Source organism: Marmota flaviventris, chromosome 18 (assembly GCF_047511675.1).
Source record: "Marmota flaviventris isolate mMarFla1 chromosome 18, mMarFla1.hap1, whole genome shotgun sequence".
NCBI classification, from domain to species: domain Eukaryota; kingdom Metazoa; phylum Chordata; class Mammalia; order Rodentia; family Sciuridae; genus Marmota; species Marmota flaviventris.
The window spans coordinates 54,209,166-54,233,469 of record NC_092515.1 but is presented as its reverse complement, the minus strand read 5'-3'; the positions used below and the strand labels follow the sequence as shown (position 1 = coordinate 54,233,469).

The window sequence follows — 24,304 nt, the reverse complement described above, 5'->3', positions numbered from 1 at the left end:
GTCTGTTGTGTTTGCTTATAGACCCACTGAGAGAATTTGAAGCTAAAAGGAAATTGTGGGGAAGGTATTTTAATTCTAGTGAATGTTTTGGGACCATTGTCTCAGAAAGCATTCTCTTTGAAGGATAGTAGGATGTGTATGTGTTTCTTCTTCTAAGAATGTGACATTGGGATTAAAGAACGGAGGATAAATAGAAACTTCCTAGTATCTCATCACACCCCCTTTGTAATATATCAAATTTATTACATCATGCTTCAGTGTCTCCTGACTTCCCCCACATACTTATGTCCCGACAATACTGATGTCCTTGTAAGGGTTCCAAGTATTTCCTCTCTCCTGTGTCCAAGGCCTTGTCTGTGTATTTCCCCATCTTAGAACACTGCATGGCCACCGGAGGGACGAACACCTCATCATTTTGTGTTGTTGTTGAAGATTCAGCTCAAGAGTTACCTCCTTTATCCCCCATGGAGACTGGAACATTCCTTTCTCTGGGCTTTCTCTGCATCCTCTGTGTTAGCCTTACCACCTTGTAACCATCTGTGTCCTTGCCCATTGGGTATAGTGACTAGCATGGCGGACAGGATCGCAGGTGCTCAGTGTGCATTTCTGGATTAGCAATGAGGACTGGAGCCCACATGTTTTTGGCACAATTCCTGTTTCCGCGAAGTGGAAGACGATGCTGTCTTTTCTCATCCTTCCTCGAGGAAGCATGCTTGACTTGTCTGATCAAGAAGGTGAGCCTGCACACCAGAGGAGCTTCTCAGCATCCTGTGTTTGTGCTCTTGCCTCCAGGAAGCATGCTTCTCTTCCAAAATCCTCTAGGGGGTCTGCCTTGGATGGAGATTTGTGTCTGTCTGCAAATGGGGAGGGGTAGTTAGTTTCACACAGCATTAGGAGACCCATTTGGCCACAAGTCTCAGCCACATTCTCCAGTTCATCTTCAGCTGTGTATAATAAGATGATTATTTTGATCTTCGTTTGCCTAGCTCCAGTGTCTTATTTATCTACTGATAGAACAGATAGGGGCATTATTTATTGTTGCTTTTCAGTCCAACGGTAAGGAAATTGAAGTTAATTATCTAGCCACAATCAGGCAGAAAGTGCCAGTGGACAGGAAGACACACACACACACACACACATTACTATTTTCATTCATGCGTATCTTTGGAATATGCATTATCCACACTTTTCATGTTAAGATATAAATGTTTTGCTCATGTTTACAAAACCAGCAAATGGCAGAACTAGATTGAGTCTTGGCAGCACATGCTTTTGACCACATCTAATGCCTCTCCCGTATCTATCTGGAGAATATAGAATGGCACCAGTGCCCATCCACTTAGGAAAAAAAAAAACAATAAGGAAAGGGTACAAAATACTTCAATGGCCCATCACAAAAGAAGGTCAACAGAAAACAGTCTACAGTCCACGAACACATAAAATGGTGCTCAATCTTAGTTATCAGAAGGACACAGAATAAATCACATTGAAACCCAACTGCACACCCAAATGTCATCAAGCACATGAAGCAACTAGAACTCTTTCTGTTGCTGATGAGTGTGGAAAATGGCGCATTTACTTTGAGAAATGGTGTGGCAGTGTATTTTTAACATGGGAAATTAATTACAACTTTATCTTCTGATCCAGCAAATCCACTCCAAGGTATTTACCTTACAGAAATAAAAGATTATGATCATAAAACACTGGTCCAGAAATGTTCTTAGTTACTGCTTGATTCATAGGAACCAAAGACTGGGAGCAATTGGAATATCCTTCAAAAGGTGAATGGATGAACAAATTCTGGTGTATTTGTACAATGAAACTCTAGTCATCATTCAAAAAAAAAAACTATTGATTTACACAAAAGCATGAATGAGTTTTTAAAAAATTAAGCAAAATGCTATAAAAGAATCCATTTGGAAAGTTCTATTTATATGGCATTTAAGAAAAAGCATCACTAATCTATGGTGACAGAAATCAGAACACTGGTTTCCTCTTGGAAATTTTGGGGGTGATGTGAATGTTCTGTCCTGATTACGGCATTGTCTACAGTGGCATATGTATTTTGTCAAGACTCCTAGAACCATTTGTTAAAATGGGTGCATATTATTATAGTAAATTATACTTCTGTAAACTGGATTTTTAAAAATGATACCATGACAATTTTTGTTGATTGTTACTTTTTAATTGTTAACTTCTACTTTTTAATTATTGCTTAGCTTAAAAGTTTGAGCAAATGAGTTTAAACATAAGTGAGTTTAAATCCAGGGCAACCAGAGACTTACCTGCTAAAGGCAACTGAGGAATTTGCTTAACTTCTCTTGAGGCTCTACTTTCCCATGAGCACAGCAAAGGCAAGGATTGTGACCTTCCTCACAGGGTCATGATGAGGATGCAGAGAAATAATTCAGGGAAAACTCTGTTCAGCAGCATAGTTCGTCAGGTTCTCTTATGTTTTTAAAATTGAAGATTGTCCTTAAGTATTCCAGAGTTGTCATGACTAGTGAAGGTGACTTGTATTTATAAAGTCAACAATTTTCATTCGTATGCTGATTTACTTCACAATATTTATTAAAGTCTGCCTTGTCCCAGACATTATTCTTGGGATGTGTCAGAGAAAAAGCAAAGTTCCTTACCCACATAGCAATGAATTGTAATGGGAAGGAAAATGGCGCATAGAAGACACTGTAAATAAGTAAATGGTGTAAAAGTCAGAAGTGCTGAGTAAGTTGGGAGTGGGATAAGAGAAATTGGGAGGCTGATTGCATGGTGACTGGCTAAGGTTTTAATTGTGTAGTGATATGAGGTGAAACTTGGGCCAAGACTAGATGGAGGTAAGAAAGTGTTAGGTATTCAGATAGTAGGGAAAGTAGAACAGGCAGTGCAAAGGCCTAAGTTTGGAGGTGTTTGCAGAACAATGCATAGCCAGTGTGGATAGAGCAAAAATGGTAAAGGGGACCCGATGATATGTGGCTTGGCGGAGGATAATAAGGACTTTGGATTTTTCTAAGTGAAGTCGGAGGCATTGCATAGTTTTGAGCTGAGAAATGCCATGAGCTGACCTGATGTGGAAGGATGTCTAGCTCAGTGCTGTCCTCTAGAACTTTCTGTAGTGGTGGGAATGTTCAACATCCAATATGGTAGCCACTTACCACATCTGCCTCTTAGGAACTTGAAATGTGACTAGTGTCCCTGATTGAGGAAGTGCATCTTTTATTCATTTAAAGTGATCTAAATTTGGTTTTAATGAGCCACTTGTAGCTATGGGCTACAGTACTGGACAGCACTATGTTGAGAATGAACTAGGATGGATGGGGAAAGACAGAACTCGAGGCCCATGGAAGGGTGTGGTGGTGAGCCTCTTCAAGGTGGCTTGGGACAGGGAGCAGTATAAGTGGAGATAATTGTTCAGACTCTAGAAATGGTTTGAAGGTACAGCCCATGTGATTTCATGATCTAGCGGCAGATTTTCTGATAGAATGTGAGAGAAAGAGAGGAGTTAGAGATGATGGCAGGATTTGGGGCCTGAATCGCTGGAAGGCTGGAGATGCCAAGACGTGAGATGGAAAAGGCTGAACATGGAACAGGTGTCGGGGGCTAGTGAGGAATTCAGTTCTGGAGGCGTGAAGTTTGAGATGTTGTATAAAACTTGATTTTCAGAAGCTATTCACATTTTCAGCATGTCGGGTTTTATGTGAAGGCATGTACGTCCTGGAATTTAACCAGAGAACGTGATCAGCAAGGGACAGAGGATGGAGAGCCCGAGACTCTTTCCTTAAAAATGTGGTCTCCTTCAGCAAAATCATATACAGGCAGTATGAGACCTTGGGGTCTCTGTGGTTATTTCATTTTCCCTGAAATTATGACTTAAGTCCAGGTAATTATAGATAAGGAAAAGTTAGTTGAATAGTCTCGAAAAAGGAAAAAGGGAGGTACACACAACAAAAGCACAAACTCGCCTCTCTGTTTACTTTGAAAGGGAGCTTTCTCGGGGGCATTCCCGGTCGCCAGAGCATGCAGTTGGCTGTAATTACATTTGACTTCTGCTCTTCACCGCAGGAGAAATAACATGTTCATGCAGCCTGTATGAGTTCACTCCAGAGCCTTTGTGTGTGTGTTTGGTTTGTTTGGTTGGTTTTGCTTTATCTCTCGGGTCCTCTCCGGCTGCCCCTTCTCTCAGCCTCATGGCTTGGCATTGCCTGTGGCAGCTAGGACAGGCATTGCCTGTGCCACATGAGCTGGGGGTATAGGTTACGCCTTTCATCTGGCTGCAAGAAAGAAGATGACTTAATTCTGAAAGCCCTTCTAAGGGTGGCTTTAATTGTCTCAATGGCTGGGTCCTCTCGCTCCTCCAGAGACTGCTCTCTTTTCCACATTATGTAGATCCCTGGACCCCAGGGTCACTTGATATGGAGACACACGGAGGTGGTCATCCTATGGTAACTGTGTTGGGGGCTGCCTCCTGCTTTCTAATGTCAGCGGCAGTTCAGAGAAACATATATGTATTTTGTCTTAGGAGCTCTTCTGGGATTTGCAAATGTTATGTGAGCCCCTGTCTGAGGCTGCTGCTGGTGCTTGTTTCTAAACAGTGACGTGAATTTTCTTCCATTCTCTTTTGAAGGAAAGATTTTTATGATTTACAAGGTCAAGATCACCACATATACTTCTGGTTTCTCTATGTTTTCTTTTCCTAGTCCTAGAGAAAGCATGTGTGTGTGTGTGTGTGTGTGTGTGTGTGTGTGTGTGTGTGTAAAACATTACCAAGCATGTTCTGGCCATATTTTCTAATTGTAAAATCTTTATTAATTTGAATGCTTGGGGGAGTTGGGTGTTTGGTGGATTGAATTTTCACTGTCACAACAAGAAACCACAAAAGTCATCTCGTATTCTCCTGGTGTTGAATTCCCCCACCCCAATCCATGAGTTCCCATTTCGACCTTTGAGAACAGAATGTGGCAAAATGCAATCACTTTGATGGTCTGGGGTGTTTTGTGACATTCCATTGGTGGCTAGTTCTGAGTTGTGACTTGGACAGTTAGAACTGGAAGTCTCCTGGTCCTGGTTCAGCCCCTTTACTCTGTAGGTTGGGAACTGAGGCCTAGAACACTCAAGAGCTTTCCAACATCCATTCCCAGCAAGCCCAGGTCTGGAGCCATGGTAAAGACCCTGGATTCTGGAATATGAGGCCAGTTCTAGTGCCAAGTGCCACTTGCCACTAGCTGTGCAAATTCACAGCTTTGAAAGTGTCTGTAGCTTGCTCCGCCTCCTCAGCTGCATGAGTTTAGATGAAGCAGACTTTCAGCTTCTGCCACTACAATGGTGGTGCTCCTATTAATTTCCAGGTGGTGTCATAAGCTTAGTGTGACATCCAGCAACAGAAATTTGTTATGTTGTTATTCTGGAAAAGGAAAAGGCTAACAGCAGGGGTGGGTGGGGATGTGTTCCCTGTGATCCTATCTGGGATAACCCATTTTCATGGCCTTTCCAGCTTCTAAAAGCCACCTGCATTCCTTGACTCACGGCCCCTTCCTCCACCTTCAGAGCCAGCCTCCTCCTTCTACATCCCACTCAATCTCTCATTTCTCCATCTCCACTTTCCCATTTAAAAACCTGCAACTACATTGGGCCTACGTGGATAATTAAAGAGAGTCCGTCCATCTCAAGGTCGTTTGATGAGCAGCCTCAGTTCCCCCTGCAGCTCTCATTGTCCTTTGCCGTATAAACTCACATAGTCACGGGTTCTAGGGATTGCCATGTGAGCCCTTTTCTGCCCACCACAGTCTAGCAGGAAACTGAAATGGTTTCACAGGTCTAGTGTGAGAATGAAATGATCTAGATAATTAAACTTTGTAATCAAAGATGAAGAAAGGAATGACGATGATGTTAATGGCCAAGGTTTTGGATAACTCCGTGGGCCAGGCAGGCTAACCATTTTGCATGCATCATATGGTTTTTCTCTGAGGACAGCTCCGTGGAGTCAAGTGCTAATTTTATCACTTTTTTATGGGGAAAACAGAGGAAACTATAGCTTTCAGGAATTCTTAAACACATCCCTAGAGCACACATCCTGGAGTTCCAGGAAAAGGATTTGAATCAGAATTGCTTTATCCCCATTTTGATCTATTCTGCTGCACTGTTTATTATTGCCATTAGAACCCAGATGTCTTTGGTCTAATCCAAGGGTTCTCTAAATAAACTGCCGCGGCCTCCCAGTTGCTAAGCACATGACCACATTGTGGTTAAAACAAACAGCTTCTGCAGTTGCTAGAGCATTTGGCCTTTACCAACTCCACCTGCCTCTCCTTTCTGAATAATTTGTCTGATTTCAGCCACCACCTCAAAATATAATATTGTGTACAAAAGCTTTGAATATTTTCTTTTTTTTCCTTGCATTACCACCCTTACCAGTCCCTTCTTGCCTTTCAGGACATTTGCAAATCACTTTGGTGCCACCGAGTGGGCCACAGGTGTGAGACCAAGTTTATGCCTGCAGCGGAAGGGACCATGTGTGGCTTGAGTATGGTAAACTGCATACTTGTTAGTTTTGGGCTCTGGAAACTTAATGAGGCATAGACACAGACTCTTTGCGCGGTGACCTCAGAATGGAGTGCTTTGGCTGCATATACTTTCTGCCTTCTCTTTAAAATGATGAGCATTATTCAGCAGTGATTACAAATCTGAATGCTAATATAACCGTCAGTTCAATTGTTGAAGCAGATTTTTTTTTGCCTTTGTTTTTCTTCTTTTAGATGGAGTCTCGAGTTGAAATCTATTTGAATGAGCTAGTAGGTTTCATTGCACTCCACTTGCCTTTTAAGCTTGATGCCGTAGGTAAGAGTCTCAGGGAGCACATGTTCCCATAAGTAGCAAAGACATGACTGCCTCTCCAGACCAAGGCCTCTGCCACTCAGTTCACCTCACAGGAGCTGCCTTGGACTTTCTGACATGCTGCAGAGGTGCCCATCACTTAGAGTTACATTGCTATTGAAGGGTAAGAGGCATCTCCATCCACAAGTGCCAAAAAAGCCTTTTTGCTTGTGAGCAATAGCCCCCTCTGTTATGGAAGATTATGGCAGACCTCTGTGTTTTGAAGGAAACATTCTCAGGTATTAGTTTCTCTTTTTCTTCCCCTTTCCCAGCAGAGTCTGTAGGGAAAGTTCACTTGGATAAGTGTTAGTCAGCTTTTCGTCACTGTGACAAAAATACCTGGGAACATCCACTTAGAGAAGGAAAGATTTATTTTGGCTCATGGTTTCAGTGGCTTCTGTCCATGGTTGGTAGGCTGCTGGCTCCATTGTTTTGGGCCTGAGATGAGGCAGATGAACATGATGGTGGAAGGGTGGAAAGAAGAAAGCTGCTCAGCTCATGACAGTGGGAAGGAAAGATGGAAGGAGGTCAGTAACAATATATACACCCCAGTAACTTACTTCCTTCAACCAGGTCCCCACTTCCTATGGCATCCATAAACTTCCAGTAGTCCAACTCTGGACAGTAGTACCTTGGGGAACAAGCCTTCAATACATAAATCTCTTGGGGGCCACCTCATATCCAAACCATAAGAAGGCACCAGTAAATGGTCCCGATTTGGAGAGTTCACTTGAAAAACCGAACATGTGCTACAAATGATAACATGTCAGTGGTTTACAGATCTTTGTTTTTGACTCTTTTAAGTCAACACAAGCCTGTGTAGACAAATTGGCCATTTAAAGTGAATTCAATTTCTGTGCAATCTTTTCAGTACTAGATATTGGGGAGAGGAGACTCTGAGGATATAGAAGTGAATAAAACTCAGCTATAACCTTTCAAGAATTTATAGTCCAGCAGAGAAAGCTATGCAGAGGCAGTAATTCCAACTCCCTTTAATGCATATCTTCTATAAGCACCAGTGGCTACCGAAGCCTAGATGAATGAAATTGAACCTTGCTCGGGATTAGGTATGCTTTGGGGATTCATTGCTGTGAGTGGGTTCTCCTGGGCCTACACTGGAGTGGAGTATCTTCAGCTGGAGAAGAGAAAGAGGAGACTTTTGAGGGAAAGGCCAAAAGTAGCGACAGAGCATAGACACAGCATATGAAAATAAGTGGGTGGTCAGCAAATGTATTTTTTATATTTATTAAGGCATTTATTCAACATCTCTTGGAAGGTCTATAATATTTATATTTTAAAGAAAATACATTTTTAAAAATTGAAGTTATGTGCAATTTTTAATCAGATATACTGCTCTTAGGAAATCCCAATGAGGATTCTCATTAAAAATGCTTATAGACGTTTTATAGCTGTGATGATACAAAGCAATGGGTTAATTAATCAAATAGTTAAAAATAACCATTCAAGCCAATTTAATTTTGAAGACTGAACTTGTAACTTGAGAATTAATAGATGATTTTCATTAAAAGAAAAAGAAAACAACTTAGCATCAATAAACATGGGAAGGCATATATAAGAACAGATTAATATAAATAATGAAAATATATGATGTATAACAGGGCATAAGATTTAATATATAAGTAAATTAGGAACCTCAGTTCCATAGGGACTAAAATGCACTTGGATTAGACTTCAGTAAACAGAACAGGAGATGAGTCAGACCAGAAGTTAGGAAACCAATGTCCTAATGCCACCATCCCCCACCCCCATTATTTTGAAATGTGGGGGTGGGGTGTATAATCATGCTCTGAGGAAAGCCCGCCAATGTGAGCAGAAAGCATCCCCAGTAAGTCCCATCTGCCATCACTCCTGTGTAATAATGACTGCATTCTGGTACATATGCTCTTGTGACTCCTCCTTCCGTGGAGAGCGGAATTGTAATGAATGAGACTGTTCACCCCATAAAGGCTGAGGGCACCGCTGCTTCATGTTTTATCTGGAGTGTCAGGGGCAGTGCAGCAGCTGGTCAGAATTTTGTTTCTTTCTAACCAGAACTCAACCTATCCTACCCCATCCTTAGGCAGTCCCCCTCCTTCAGTGATGATTCTTACTATGAATATTCAGAAAATAATTGAGAAGGAAAGCCAGGTACTTTCATCTCAAGATATGTGTGCCAGGAAAGAAAGATGCATACATGCTTTCTATGCAAAGGTATTGCTGTAAGTCATGGCCATTCAGTTTGATATTAGAAGTACTGCCAGAAATATATATATATATATATATATATATATATATATATATATGTAGTTGGATAAAATTGTGGATGTATCTGTTTAGTATTTATATTTTATATAAAGATTTTCTATACACATGTGGATATTGGCATGTCTCTGGATATTTCCTCCACATTCCTACCTTCTAAACTCATTGGAAAGCAAGAGGGAGCAAGTTAGCAGCAGTCTAACCTAATACTGGGATAAATACTGAAATCATAGAAAGTCCAATTAGTTGAATGACTGGAACAGATCTAAAAAAAACTTACTAATTTCCAAAAAGGAAATTAGATTAACAATTAAGGTATGTGGATCAGTAATTTGCCTCAGAGGTCAAAGGTAGGATGAGTTCTGTTTAGGAACCTTGGCTGCTGAGTCCAATCCAGTCTCTGCTATTAGGTAGTTATTTGGGTAACTGTGTGACTAAGCAAGTTAGCATTTCTTTCCTAAATTTCTCTAACTCCTAAGTGCCGTGCAAGGCTTCTATGAGATTTTAATGTGAAGTTCCTCGTTCCCACTGATGGTCAGCTGCAGCTGCTGTGGCTGCTGCACGTGTTGCTGGCTGGTGTCAGCTACTGAGTCCAGTCCAATAGAGGCCCTGTGATCCCTGGTAGGGAAGAGGCATGCTTATTTGAGGGATAAAACCCTCAAATGACCGATTGCTTTCCCCCAGAAAGTTCTCAACAATGTTATATGGTTTCATGCAAACTCTGCAGTGGTAATTAATCCAGGGAAAAGAAAAATTAAAAACAGAAGAATTAATCAGCACAAGGCAAGAAGTTGAAGAAAGGAAGCAATATCTTAACCCAGACAAAGTGCTCTGGCAACCAAGCCACACAATCAACAGCTACAACGCCCAAGGTGTCACAGGGGAAAAGTGAAGATTTAAAAGTCAAAAAAAAACACCCCATAATTTTGTAACTGAACCCCCATTCCTCCGCAAAACCTGGCATGGTCCAAACCCAACCTTTTGGATCTAATTGCAGAGGCTTTTGGGAAAGTGTGCAGTGTGCTAAGTCATGCAGAACTTACTCATATTAAAATCACCACAAGAAAAATATCTAGCCCCCTCCCCCCAAAAACCCTACCAGACTAATATAACCCCCAAATCCCCAAGAAGGGAGATGACCAGCAAGGTCTGGACTATGCTGCAAAGAACTCAAAGGGGAAGGTCAGCCCAGATCACAGCTCCGCCTTGTGCAGATCACGGGTGAATGAAAGACTTTGAAGTCATCAGAGGGTCTGAGATGAGGACCTTTCATATAGTCAAAAGGGTAACATACGTTATCTGAAGACCATGATTGGTTCAGACTGGAAGTTACTTGGGTTCCTAAGAAATGCCCAATAGTGATGTTGCCCAACAAAAATATATTGTATGTCCAATTATCTGTTCTTAGGAGATAATCATCAAAATGATCAATACTTTGTTAATATCTTAAAATCCGTTTCTCCTTGAGTGAGTGACCTGAGTTGTCCCTGGGTAGTAGCACTGTTTCTCATTGTCAAGGGAGGCCCCTTTGCAATTTCGCCCGACTCCTGGGTTGTTAGGTGGAACCTCATCCCATGTTCCACCTTGACAGTTCACGGATCATGTGAGGCTCAGCTTGTTGGTGGGAGATGCTGCTTCTGTCTAGCTGGGCAGCTTTTCAAAATGCAAGCAGCCAAGGTGGAGTAACTGTTAATAAAACTGCGCAGAGAAAGGGACCGATCAAGGGGTCCTGCGCTTTCCTCTTTGCCCACAGACCCGTTTCTCCCATTCCTATACAGGTGTTCACATCTCCCTGTGCTTTCCCAGGTGTGCTCTGACGGGAACCGTGTCCCACGTTCTTTTCACAGTGGTGTCGGCAAGGCCAGTGTGTAAAGTTTGGGGAGCTCGGGCCCCGGCCCATCCATGGCCAGTGGTCCACCTGGTCGAAGTGGTCAGAATGTTCCAGAACTTGTGGTGGAGGAGTCAAGTATCAGGAGAGACACTGCAATAACCCCAAGTAAGGCTCCCACAGAAAGCCAGCCAGTAACACACTGGTTTTCTTCCCTCTGGGGAATAACAGTCAACCAGGATTTTACAATTTGCACAGAATTGGAGGCAGGGTGGGCAGAAACCAAAACACAGCAAAGAACTTATTCCACGCATGAATGTGACCATCAAGGACAAGTCATAGCCCAAGTTACTTTCTTAACCTACCCTGGGCTCTACAGTCATACAGTCAGGTGCCTGAGAGATTATGGAGCACAGAAGCTCAGTTGGTGGAATGCATGGCTGTCTGTCAAGCTGTGAGTTGGAGAAAATGTGCTTATTTTTGCTTTGCAGGAATGTATACCAACGTGGGCCGACTGTTCTGCCTGACTTCTCAAAAGAAACAAACAAACAAAAAAAAGTTATGTGTGAAGTTTTCCAATTTTTAAATTATTGACAAGAAATTCAATTTCCTTTGAAAACAAAAAGCCACTAAGAGGACAAGTTAAATCACGAATGGATTGAAATTGGCCGATGGTCCCTGTGGGCACTCTGGTTGAGTCAGACTAGAGTCTGAATTGCCATCCATACTCTGTGTAAATACCGGTGTGCTTAGGTTACTGTTATATATGCTAAGTTACGGGTCAGGTATTTTCCATTGCATGTGATCTAGAAAGAGCCTAGGCTTCAGACAAAGACTCCAGGTCATGTGTCTGCCACCTCTTAAATGTATGGCTTTGAGAAAATCACTTGAACTCTCAGCTCGTGTTTGTGGGTGGAATGGAGACATATGTAATACCCTCCTGTGATCCTGTGATGTTCTCGGGAGAATTAGAAATTGTTTCTAGAGAGTGCCTGTAACATAGGGAGCATCCAGTGGGCACTCAGAAGAAGGATCTGGGGACTGTGTGGTGTTCGTTTCTCTTACCCCAAGTTCACCAGGAAGACAGGATCACTCCACAGAAGCAAGGGGGAGAGGCAGAGACATCACTGATGGTCCTGGACCTAGAGAATGCTAATAGGGTCAGAAGAATGTGATGGGGACCTTGAAAATGGTCCAGGTAACTTCCCAATACAGTCTGAGTGATGGAAGAGCCCAGGGCTTAAGAACATAGATTCTGAAGCCCCTGGATTTGCCTGCTGGCCTGCTAGCTGTGTGGCCACCCACAACAGGCTCTCTCTGTTCCCAGAGTCCTAATTTGTGAGAATAGGATAATGATAGCACCTACAACAGCTAATAGTTATAGAATGTTTTCAGAAGGGACTGGTATGTCATAAGCATTGCATAAATGGTAAATTGAGAATTAAATAATGCAACTAGAGTAAAAGGAAACTTTTAAAGAGACAAAGGGTACTTCATCTGAGTCAGCAGGCTGAGCTGGATCAAAAAGGATTTTTTTGTTTGTTTTTTGTTCCTCCTGCCCCTCCCCCAAATTATAAGGAGCAGTTTGGAGTTAACTTGACCATGATTTGTCAAGCACTACTTGGGATATCTTGGGTTAACCTAGGGTTTTTCAGCTTCAGCACTACTGACATGAAGTGCTGGAAAATTCTTTTGTGGGGTTTGCCCTGTACATTGCAGGATAGTTAGCAGCAACTTTGTCATCTGCCCATCTGGTACTAGTAGGATCACTATCCAACTCCCCACCCTCAAGTTGTGACAAATGACAATAATGCCAGGCATTGCCAAATGTCTTATGAGGGGCAGAATCATCTTCCATTGAGTTGCTGGGGTCTCATCAGATCCAGTCACTGGGCATACAGGAAGGAAGGCTTTGATGCATTTATAACTCATACCAGATTATTAAAACCACCCTTCTGAAACTTTGAACACAGCCCATGTCTTGGCTAGAACTGTTAAAAACCTTTATATTACTTTACATTTTTGAAGCATATTTCATGGATCTGGTTTTCATACATCACAAAATTTTACAATCTCACTATTTTCCCCAAAAAGAAATAGATGGCCCAGTTTAATAGTTCTGCTGGTAAAGTGCATGCGTGACGCCCCCGAGATTTAAATTAAAACCTTTCTCATATCTATGGGATGGAGAACTCTCATTATAATAGGGACTCATTCGTGGAAATAACATATTGTAATTTCAGAGATGCCTAATAAAAGGATTAATCACTGAAGTAATTCTACTCAGTGCAGTTTCATCATGTTGATCAAGATCGAGGATCATCAGGATAGTGTTTATTGAACTCTGAATGAAGTCACAAAACATGTAGAGGGTCGGCCATCCCAGGACAGCTGAATTGATTGTTCTGTCTCTGCTCTTAATTTGCTTTTTTTTTTCCCCCTCCCAATTTCAAGTTACTGGTTTCTTTCTTGCTTCAGTTTCAGCATTGGGTTCCTCTGTTCACATCAGCCAGCTGACCCTTTTTATTTTCTTATCTGAGAAGCAATATGGGGCCTATTTCATTTAGTGGTGTTTTTCCCAGTACATATTTTATTTCATGAAACATGGATCATTCCTGCCTGGGTTATGGATTTATCAAATGGTTGAGGTTTCATAGAGTGTAAAATCTGTCTACTCCTGGAACAGCCATTACCAGCAGCACCTGTGGCCACCTCCGTTCACTCATGTCTGTTCTAGGAGTTCTTAATTGGTCCAGTCTCTGGTTTCTGTGTCTCACAAAATACTTCTTTAGACATTTGTTCCCAGTCTGGTTGATGGTGACACATGGATTGAAATCAGTTGTTTTACAGATGGCAGCTGGATAGGGGAGACAGAGAATGCTGATCACAGAAGCAGCCCCTGCCTGGGCACCATGCTGCAAATGGCGGAGTCAGACCAGATCCCCAGTCTTAACCCTTTGACATCTTTTTCTGGTTGCTACACCATAAGAAAGCCTGGGTGTTTTAGTCAGCTTTTTTCACTGCTGTGACTAAAAGGACCCAACCAGAACAACTGTAGAGGAGGAAAAGGTTATCAGAGGGCTCATGGTTTCAGAGGTCTGAGTCCATAGAAAGCTAGCTCCATTCCTCAGGGCTGGAGGTGAGGCAGAACATCATGGTGGAAGAGTATGGCAGAGGGAACCAGCTAACATGATGATCAGGAAGCAGAGAGAGAGTCCACTGGCCAGACACAAATATACACCCAAAGCCACGCCCCAATTCCCACCTCCTCCAGCCACACCCCACCACTCCAGTTACCACTCAGTTAATCCCTATCAGGAGATAAATCACTCATTGGGTTAAGACTCTCACAACCCAATCATTTCTCCTCTGATCCTTTTTGCACTGTCTCACACATGAGCTTTTGGGGGACACCTCACATCCAAACCATAACACTGGGGAAATTCTATAAATTTCTCAAGAAAATTAGCACTTTCCTGAAGCATGAGTCTATGGAGAAAGAATTATCTACCAGCTGCTGTAACACTGCTAAGAAAATGGAGAGCAGAGGGAAACCATGGCTCTAGAACAATAATTGTATGGAATCTGTGGCCCATTTTCCAATCAGCCATTCCCAGGTTTAATTATTAGAACCACCAGCATACTTGAAAAATCACACTGATTTCTTTTAAAAGCACAGGTCATACATTCTATTTGAGAGTCTGTGGAGGGGCCCAGGAATCCATGGGTGTCTATGTACGTATATATGTGCATACACATGTATGTACGTATACTTAATGGAGCTCCCCCAAGTGATCCTAAGGGCAATCCAGCCACCTGTAGTCAGGATGAACTGCACAGAAGCAAATGTAATATAAGGACAGAATCAGATGCTTAGACTTTTGTATTCTGTTTCCATTTTTTTGTTTTTAATCATAAATAGCTTACTATATGGAAGGATTTTATGGTAGAATTTTTTCTTAATTTGTTCTCACACGCTTAAAGCTACTCAAAAATGTAGAGTTGGAAGATTAAAAGGAAAACTCAAAGTCTTGGCTTTGCCTTGTCCCATAATGACAAATGAAATATATGCGTATGTAAAATCCACATTGCAAACTACCCAGTGCAGTGTGGGTAGGTAATACACAAGTATAAAATATTTTAAAACAGATATAATTTGTTTGTGCTAACTTTGCCCCAAATTAAAATACTACATCAGTGGCCAAAATTGCTCTCATTTTACAGATGAGGAATTTCAATAAAATTGTCTAAAGTCAAGTTGGGAAGAGACAGAATATTCAAAACCAGGTCTGTCTCCATGTAAGAGGCTGGCACCCTGGCCACTATACCACTCTCTCTCCCTCTTCCCACATAGGGCTCCTAACTCAGTGACACGTGGGCAAGGTTGAATAGGAAAGAGTCCTGGGCAGAGTCTGGAGGCCCAGGGGTGAGCTGTGCTCTGTTTCCTCTAGCTGTGTGGCCTCATCATTCAGCAAGTTTTATAAGCTCCATCCTCTCTCTCTTTCCTTTCATCTGTGCAATGAGGGGAAGACTGCTTGAGTCTGGAGGTCTTTTCCATGTTACAAGTTCTGTGAGTTGAAAGGTAACACGCCGAGGTGCCCTTTCACTTCATGACATATGATCAGTCCAAATGAGAGTTATTTGTTGACTCTCAGACAGAAGGTCTTCCACTGAGAAATTTGTTTTAAATATGCCTTGTGAAGATGACTAGGAATATTGAAGTTATGATGAAGCACGTTAAGGTTTTCCAAATGCTTTTTAGATGATCATTGAAGAAGTCTTTAGGGGTTTGATCTAGCACCATGTCTGCTGTGTGTTTAAGTAGTTTCTCCAGAATGTTTTGAGATAGCACAAAAATCTCGTCTGGCCATGTGGCCCTTCCTGTTTCTGCTGAGCCCATCTTAGCAGGCAGTTATGGGAGAGATTGATAGGATGCTGGAGCAAACCCCAAGGTGTTTTATAGCATGATCGTGCTTCCCAGGAAGACCAGGAATTTTAATCCCATCAATTTATTAATCTGGAGCTCCCTTTATGTTACATGTTGGCATCAGATCCACAGTTGAGTTTCAGCCTTTGGAGAAGGCTATGAGAAGCGGGTAATGAAAAGAAGGAATTGCTCTGTGCACAGAGTAGACTGGGTAGGTGGTTAGTAGTGATTGTCACTGTGGTTGTGATGGTGTTTGTCTTGCTCTCTGGTTTTGGTAGATGAGAGTCTGCCAAGTAAGATCTTAAAGAGCTTGCCCTTAGATCATAACCATTTATGTTCTAATGGGATTCCCTACTCTGGAAAGCCATGTCCCACTGTGCTTGGCAGGAAAGCAGGAGGCCCCCTGCAAAGTTAAGTGCATGAAAACAAAGCAATGTTTTCCCTCAGGATCAATCTAAATATCATCCTGAGGACTGACAGCTGGACAGGAGATCATGGAAAATGGGACTTTGTTCCTGCTGCCCAGGGTCCTACCCTTCTCCGTGAGGGTGCATTTTGGAAAAGCCTAGGAAGATGATGAGAGTCCTGGGAAGTGGGAGAAGCTGGCGATGACAGTAGGTCCCTGTCAGGAGGACCGGAAGCCAGTGCCACGTGAACACACAGGATGTTACTAAAGATGGTGGAGTGTGTCTACAGATTTCCCTGATGCAGGAGGAAGTCTCCTTCCAGACGTCCTTTGGACATTGGTGTTTCTTCTTTTGAGAAATGTCTGTTGAATTCTTGTGTTCATTTATTGATTGGGTTGTTGGTTGGTGTTTTTTGAGCTCTTTATATTTCTGGATATTAATTCTCTGTCCAGAGAGTAGCTGGCAAATATTTTTTTCTCCCAATCCGTAGTCTCTCTCTTCATGCTCTTAGTTTTTTGTCTTGTTTTTTGCTGTGCAGAAGTTTTTAAGTTGAATGCCATCCCACTTACTGATTCTTGGTTTTATTTCTTGAGTTTTAGGGGTCTTATTAAAGAAGTTCATGTCTTTGCCTGCATGTTGGAATGTTGACCCTATGTTTTCCTCTAGCTGTTGCAAGGTTTCTGGTCTAATTCCTAAAAAGTCAACTTTGAGTTGACTTTTGTGCAGGGCAAGAGATAGGGAAAGGGGAGACACGGGGAATGATACTGATCAGATTATGTATGTGCATGCACAAATGCGACAATCCCACTATTATGTATGATTATAAGGCACCAATAAAAATCATTAAAAATTATCCTTTCATTAGTCATTAAGGAAATTGCCAGAATATAAAAACTAAATAAGAGAGGGCAAATAAGTCTGATTTTATATGCCAATTAAGGAGGAATAGATGCCTAAGGCTATGTTGAGAAAGATTTTGAGCTCAGGCCAAGTTTCTGCAAAAAAAAAAAAAAGAGAGGAAAAAAAAAAAAAAGAATCCCTGATTCATTCATTATGTCTGCAGTGGATGAAGAGGGATGTGGGAAGTCATATCTCCGTATTTCCCTTCCTGTGATAATCTGTGTACAGCGGCACACACGGTAACAGTGCTCGGGTGGATTGTCCCTTTCCTTATTATTGCATGTGCCTCATAGCGAGGCCTTGGATGGCTAGCACTGAAGTTCTTGAATTTTATTTTTTAGGCCTCAGTATGGTGGCAAGTTCTGTCCGGGCTCTGGCCGTGTTTATCAGCTGTGCAACATGGAGCCCTGTAATAAAAACAGCCTGGATTTTCGAGCCCAGCAGTGTGCAGAGTACAACAGCAAACCTTTCCGTGGGTGGTTCTACCAGTGGAAACCCTACACCAAAGTGGAAGGTAACTCAGCCTCTGGGACACGTGCTCACAAACGTCTCCGTGAGAAGGAACAACTGAGAAGCCACCGCTGCCCCTGTAACAGAGCTTCACTGTTCACCCCTCACTCCCCAGACTCGTCCTGGTTCCGTTTCTGTTCACTTCCATAGGTTTTGTTTATTTTTCCACACCTTTTTTTTTTTTTTTAATCCACAAGACACTCCTTGTCTCCCCAATCCGTGAGCCAAAGGATCCATGTGTTTGGTTATGTTTCCAAACTTAGTTTTGACGTTTCAGCAATTTTGTCTCCCAGGGATCTTAATTGAAATTGGTACGAGTTGTCCAGACCCCAAACTCATGAAACCATATATACCCCATAGAGACATTGTCCTCAGTAACTGACAAGTCCAATGATTTCAAGCCCAGGAAGGCCTGTTTGTAGAGAGCATGTGTGTATGTGGGCACCTCCCCCCCAAAAAAAAGCATGAATAAAAATGATCCCTATACTAGATTCTCAGTACTTACGATAACTAAAAGTTATGGCTTGTGTTTTGCTTTTTAAATTAACGTGTTTTTATTTTGGCTGAAGACCAAAGCATTTATTTTAGTTGCAATGTGAGAATTTAATGTGCTTTCTATTGCCTACGTAGAATAAGCTGTCACTGTTCTAGTTGTTTTCATTCTGATTTTATATCCACTTGATTTATCAAAACTCACCCATGTTCCCTTGAGAAGATACATGTGAATCCCAAATACCACGAGCAGAAGGTGTGTGGAAGGAGAAGAGACCCAAATTTTCTGACAATTTACGAAGTATTCTTATGCAAAAGCTCAAGATGAACTTATATTAATTGCCCATCGAGGAAATTAATGTAATTAGAGACATCAGCCTAGCAAATAGCACCTCCAAATCAAGGGGGAAGAGGGTGCATCTTTGCTCAGTATCATCTCAGCCATTTCAGGATCATTGATCAAGTTCTGGGTCGTGATTATCCAAAAGCCCAGCTGTAATCACACAGGAACACTCTGAAAGCCATGTCTTAGGAGAAGTAATGAAGGTTGTGAACATTACTACAGAAAAGAGACTACTTATATTACAGACTTCGAAGAGCTACTGAAGAGAAAAGGTTTAAATTTGTCTGAAACTGCTTTGGAGAACGCCATTCAAGGGCTATGATCTCTTGAAATCTCCTTCGAGTTTCTCAGACCTCCCTTGCCAGCCCCTCCAAAGTATCCTTCCTTCATTCCATTCTCTGACACCTTCACCCTGCCAAATTTTTCATAGCTCTTATCAGGGCCTGAATTTATTCTTTTTAATCCAATCAATTTATTATCTTTCTCCCCTGGAGAATTTAGGCTCCACAGAGACGAAGCCTCTGCCCATGTTCAGCATGCTCCTATCTTCAGCATCTATGACTTTAGAAATGAATGAATGAATATTGTCTCTCCCCAATGGAAGTGTGTCCGTCCCCAGTGGAAGTGTGTCTGTCCCCTTTGCGAGATGGAAGTTCTTCATCACTAGAGGTGTCCTCCCAGGAAGGATGCTATGTAGCCTGGTGGAACATGGGAGTGGACAGAACAGCTGGGGCTGCTCCTGGTTAGGGATTTGAAGATGTGTCCTCCCTTGGTGGCATACTCTCCTAATCCTGTGTTTCTTATGTAGGGTCCTTCCTCTGGGGCTCCGTGTCCTTCCCTGCTCTTCCCTCTGTTCTTTGCTTTGGCTTCTCAGATACTCCTTGGTCTTTCCCACATTGCAACTGTCTTCAAATATGGTGTTCATGAAACCTGTTGTCTTTTAAATGACTTCTACGTCAAATACATGAAGAGAAAGTCAAACAGATGAATTTTATAACTTGAAAGATGATTTTTTTTGATGGCATCAAATTGATAAGCTTCTGCAGCAAAAGAAATGATAAAGGGTATGAAGAGAGAGACTGCAGGATGGGAGAAAATCTCTGCCACTGCTCTGCTGATAGATTAATAATCCAGAATGTATGAAGAACTCAAAGAGTTTAACCCCAAGAAAACAAATAACCAATCAAGAAATGGGCTAAACTAAACAGATGTTTCTCAAGAGATAAAACACACAGAGTCAACAAATGTATGAAAAAGTGTTCAACCTCTCCAGCAACCAGGAAAACACAAATTGGAATTACACCGCAATTTCATCTCACTCCAGTTAGAATGGCTTTTGGGTTTCGATGTTCTTTTACTAACCCTATTGCAGTTTTCACTAAATAGGGAGCATGCAATCTCACTTATTCTCTCTACAGATGTTTACTGAGCTTTTTTTGTGTAGGAGGTGATCTGTAAGTTGCATGAGAGAGTGTGTGTCATCCACAGCCTCAGGAATCACACTTCCCCAGGGAGAGAGATAGAAAAGTTAAGGACATCAGGTTTGTCCCTCTTCTTCTTATACTTACATCAGAAGAGACTGACTGTGACTTGAGGGTCTGTGACACTCATGCCATTGAAGAAGAGCAAGGGAAGACTTTATTTGTAATTGTAAACAGCCCTTGTTCTACATTAGTGAGCTCTCCCAACCCACCCCATCACCTTTTCTCTTTCTGTTTCTAATGGATCAGTTCATAAACTTTCCCAGGAATCTGGCTGGAAAATGTGAGCTTTCTGGAATATGTTAATACTTGGGAATGATAGAGAAAAGAGAGGATGTGTGTCATCCAACTTCCTAATCTCATGTGCAGAAATTAGGAGGCATTAAATCTGATATTTTTTTTTTCAAAAATCATAGCTGAGAAACTTAATCCACCCACACATCTACATATTTCAACCATAATAAATTAATTTCTTTCACATTGACTTTTGACTGTGTCTTTTATTGGGGGTTTTGATGAATCATGACTGTTTGCAATCTATTTACACATTTGTTGTAAAACTGTTGTTAGGGATGTCACTCAGTGTCGCCTACATAAGGTCCCATGTGAGTGATGTCATCTGGAATTCTCAGCCAAAGAGAGCGCTTTCTGTTTGAGAAGTTGACATAGTAACTTCATTCTGATATGATAACATGAGCACTGTAAAAATAATATTTTTTTTCTTTTACCCATGGTCTTAGAAACTTCTGAGGGCCTTCATGAGGCTTTTCTGCCTTTAGGAGTCTTTATTTCTCCTCCTTCTTCTTCTTCATGTTATGATTTTGCTCTATGTGTTTTCTGAACATGATTGACAATGTGTTTTTTTTTTTTTTTATGAAGTGCCTAAAAACTTTCCTCTTTACAGATGAAATAAATATCTAAAGTAACCCAGTCCTAAATCAAGGCAATCAAACCATGGCCTGAACTGTTTCTTAAAATCAGTTTCATTGGCACACGACCCATGAAGCCTAGAAGATTCACTATCCAAGAGACTAGCTACACAATCCACCAGTCTTATATGTGGTGACTGTCACCAAGGATAGGCTTTACATGGATTGTTAAATGGTCATTTTTGTGGTGGTTGCAAGCTGGCTATCAAACCCAGGGCCTCACCCATACTGGGCAAGCACTCTACCACTGAGCTCCAGCTTCCCATTCCCTGGATTGTTAAGTGGGGTTCATATTTTTAAAAGCCACATGCCCATGTGGGTCTGCAGATGCACACACATGAAACTGTGCATAACGTCATCTGTTTTGATCATGGTTGCTGAGTAAATTTAATGGACCTTTTGATGATCAGAGCATTTCCTTGCAATTTTCCCTTGACCGTGTCCACGCTTATCTCTTTGCTTCTAGAGGAAGATCGATGTAAACTGTACTGCAAGGCCGAGAACTTTGAATTTTTCTTTGCAATGTCTGGCAAGGTGAAAGACGGAACTCCTTGCTCCCCCCACAAAAACGACGTTTGTATTGATGGGATTTGTGAAGTAAGTGAACATTCCTGCCTTGGGGGTATGGCCCTGCTGCCTTTCCTCATAGTAAATGGATGCTGTCAGGAGTGTTGTGAGAGATTCTCTGCAGGCAAGGTTTAATTGGGATATGAATGCCACCTCCAGGTTACTGGCTCGATTTCTGCATGTCCCCTATCTAGTCATTTCAGTTTCTCTTTCAGTCCTTTTCCCTATGTGTAGAATAGCCTACTTTCCATAGTGAAGTAAAAAAAAGGAGAACATAAATAATGCTAAACTTCTGCATTTTTCTAAGTACATTCACTGCTTTGTTAGAACCTCAAAATATGTTTTTCGAAAGAGAGCTGTTTCTTTTCCTTTCTTGCCGGGTGCTCACTCACTTTCCCATTTCAGTTTGACTCTGAGCTCTTTGATCCTCTTAGGGGGAGTGTGTGGATGTAGGTATGCTGTCCAGCTGTCCAGCATTTCGTCTAGTCAGAGCTGGCCTGAAAAATCTCACCTGGAGTTAGTAGTAATTTTATTCCACTTTCACAGGTATAGAGTCTTAGCTAATGCATGTAACCTGCTCCGTTACGTGTCCAATAATGGTGGAGAAAAGATTTGAGAAACTTGACACTGTACTTTTTAATCAATAAATATAGAAAACATGCACCTTCTAGTTATTCTCAGTCACTGAATTTTCTGATTTCATATTTTCTCACTTTTTTTTTTTTTTTGGTCATAGCCAGTGGGATGTGATCATGAACTTGGCTCTAAAGCAGTTTTGGATGCGTGTGGCATTTGCAATGGTGATAATTCGACCTGCAAGTTTTACAAAGGCCTGTACCTCAACCAGCACAAAGCAAATGGTAAGAGATGCTGCTCCTTCTCTGCTGTGGCTGGTGAAGCATGGGTGCAGCTGAACAAGTTCAAGTCACACTGACATAGTACCGGTGCCATGACACACCGAGATGAGAGCTTCTGTCACTCCTGCAGGAACAAGGGAGGGTAGATGGTCTTTAGAGGGGAGTTTTGCCAATATAGCATATCTCAGGAATGCTTTGAAGGAATGCCGTCCCACTCTGCAGTTTAAATGTGCCAACCAGCTTATCCTAGCCCCCACGAGCATTTGCTAAACAAAGAAACTTACTGTGAACGCTAGAAGACCTGTGCTCACAGTGGTACCTGAATGTTCAAAGCAATTATCTAAACATCTTGAGTAAAAGTAAACCTTTGATCCCTGTTTTCTGAGTCTCACTGGTAGGGATATATGACTAGGTTTCTTCTGGTGAGATGAAAAAGAACAAGGAGTGTTCTTGAGTTTTGTGGCCTTTGTTGGTGTGTCAGTCAACTCTCTGTCACTGTGACCAAAATACCTGACAAGAACAACTCAGAGGAAGAAAAGTTTATTTTGGCTCGTAGTTTCAGAAGTTTGGTCCACGGTCAGCCAACTCCATTACTCAGGGCCCAAGGTGAGGCAAAACATGGTGGAAGTGTAGGGGGTGGGGGGAATCGGCTCAGGACATGGCGAACAAGAAGCAGAGAGAGCTCTGCTCACCAGGGACAAAAATGTGAATCCCAAAGGCATACCTCCAGTGGTTTACTTCCTCCAGCCACACCCTATCAGCCTACAGTTAGTACCCTGTTAATCCACATCAGGGGGCTAGGAACAGATGGACGTGTCTCTCAACTGCAAACACCCGCTTGGTAAAACACTCAAAAAGCCAAATGTATTTTCTTCTAATGTTTCTACCACTTGAAAATGAGTTAATTTTTCATTTTGACTTTGAGGAATGGGAACAAATATCAGTTAATGATTCAAAAACTCTGCGGTATAAAGATGGACACCTCTCCTCTGCAGGTGCTTCTAGCTGCCCTTCTCCAATGCGCAGTGTAGACTACAGAAATGTTCTCTTCTTTCCATTTAGAATATTACCCAGTGGTCGTCATTCCAGCGGGAGCCCGAAGCATTGAGATCCAGGAGCTGCAGGTGTCCTCCAGTTATCTTGCTGTTCGAAGCCTCAGTCAAAAGTATTACCTCACAGGGGGCTGGAGCATTGACTGGCCCGGGGACTTCTCCTTTGCTGGGACCACATTTGAATACCAGCGCTCCTTTAATCAGCCGGAACGTCTGTATGCACCAGGACCCACAAATGAGACGCTGGTCTTTGAAGTAAGCCCCTTCTGCTGATTCAGTTCTCAATTCTTCTAGCTGCATTTATAGTGAAGACTCTAATTTGAGCTAGCTCAAAGGACTCCCATCCTTTTGTTTCAAATTTTATTTCCTAATAGGCTAACTTTCAAAGTACAAGGAGGAGCTGGTATGGTGGTGCATGCCTGGAATCCTAGTGACTCTAGGAGGTGAATGAAGCAAGTTCTAGGCCAGCCTCAGCAATTTAGCAAGACCCTGTCTCAAGAATTTTTTAAAAGGGATGGGAGTGCAGGGGACATGGCTTAGTGGGAAAGCACACAATCTCCACTATTGTGGAGGGAAAAAAAGCACAAAGAGGAAATGTCATTTAGCAATTCCATTTTGGAGAAGAGAACAAAAGTCATTGGACTTCCAGGAGAATGTGTTGATTTTCCCATTTTATATGCCAGCCTCTCACCATCATGCTTGGCTTTCCTGAACTCCAAGGAGTACAGCAGGAATACTTTTGAAATTATTCCCCTTGATCTGTGTCTGTCAATTGGATGGTTCATTGTAGTTATCCAAGACACAGGTCAGCTAGCCTGGGAGGAGCAGTTATATAATAGAGAAAATGTTTGCTTGAGTGTCCACAGAGTTTGTCATACTAAA

At 42.0% G+C, this 24,304-nt stretch overlaps 1 protein-coding gene across 1 annotated transcript in view; it reads left to right on the top strand.

Annotated features, from left to right (window-relative positions):
- Adamts18 (ADAM metallopeptidase with thrombospondin type 1 motif 18) overlaps positions 1–24,304 on the top strand; it is a 135,693-nt gene that overhangs the window by 66,953 nt on the left and 44,436 nt on the right. The window contains exons 9-14 of the mRNA XM_071604334.1: positions 6,427–6,522; positions 10,977–11,125; positions 17,533–17,705; positions 21,413–21,543; positions 22,250–22,373; positions 23,433–23,677. Coding sequence (XP_071460435.1) covers positions 6,427–6,522; positions 10,977–11,125; positions 17,533–17,705; positions 21,413–21,543; positions 22,250–22,373; positions 23,433–23,677 — 918 coding nt within the window. The remainder of the gene's footprint in view (positions 1–6,426; positions 6,523–10,976; positions 11,126–17,532; positions 17,706–21,412; positions 21,544–22,249; positions 22,374–23,432; positions 23,678–24,304) is intronic.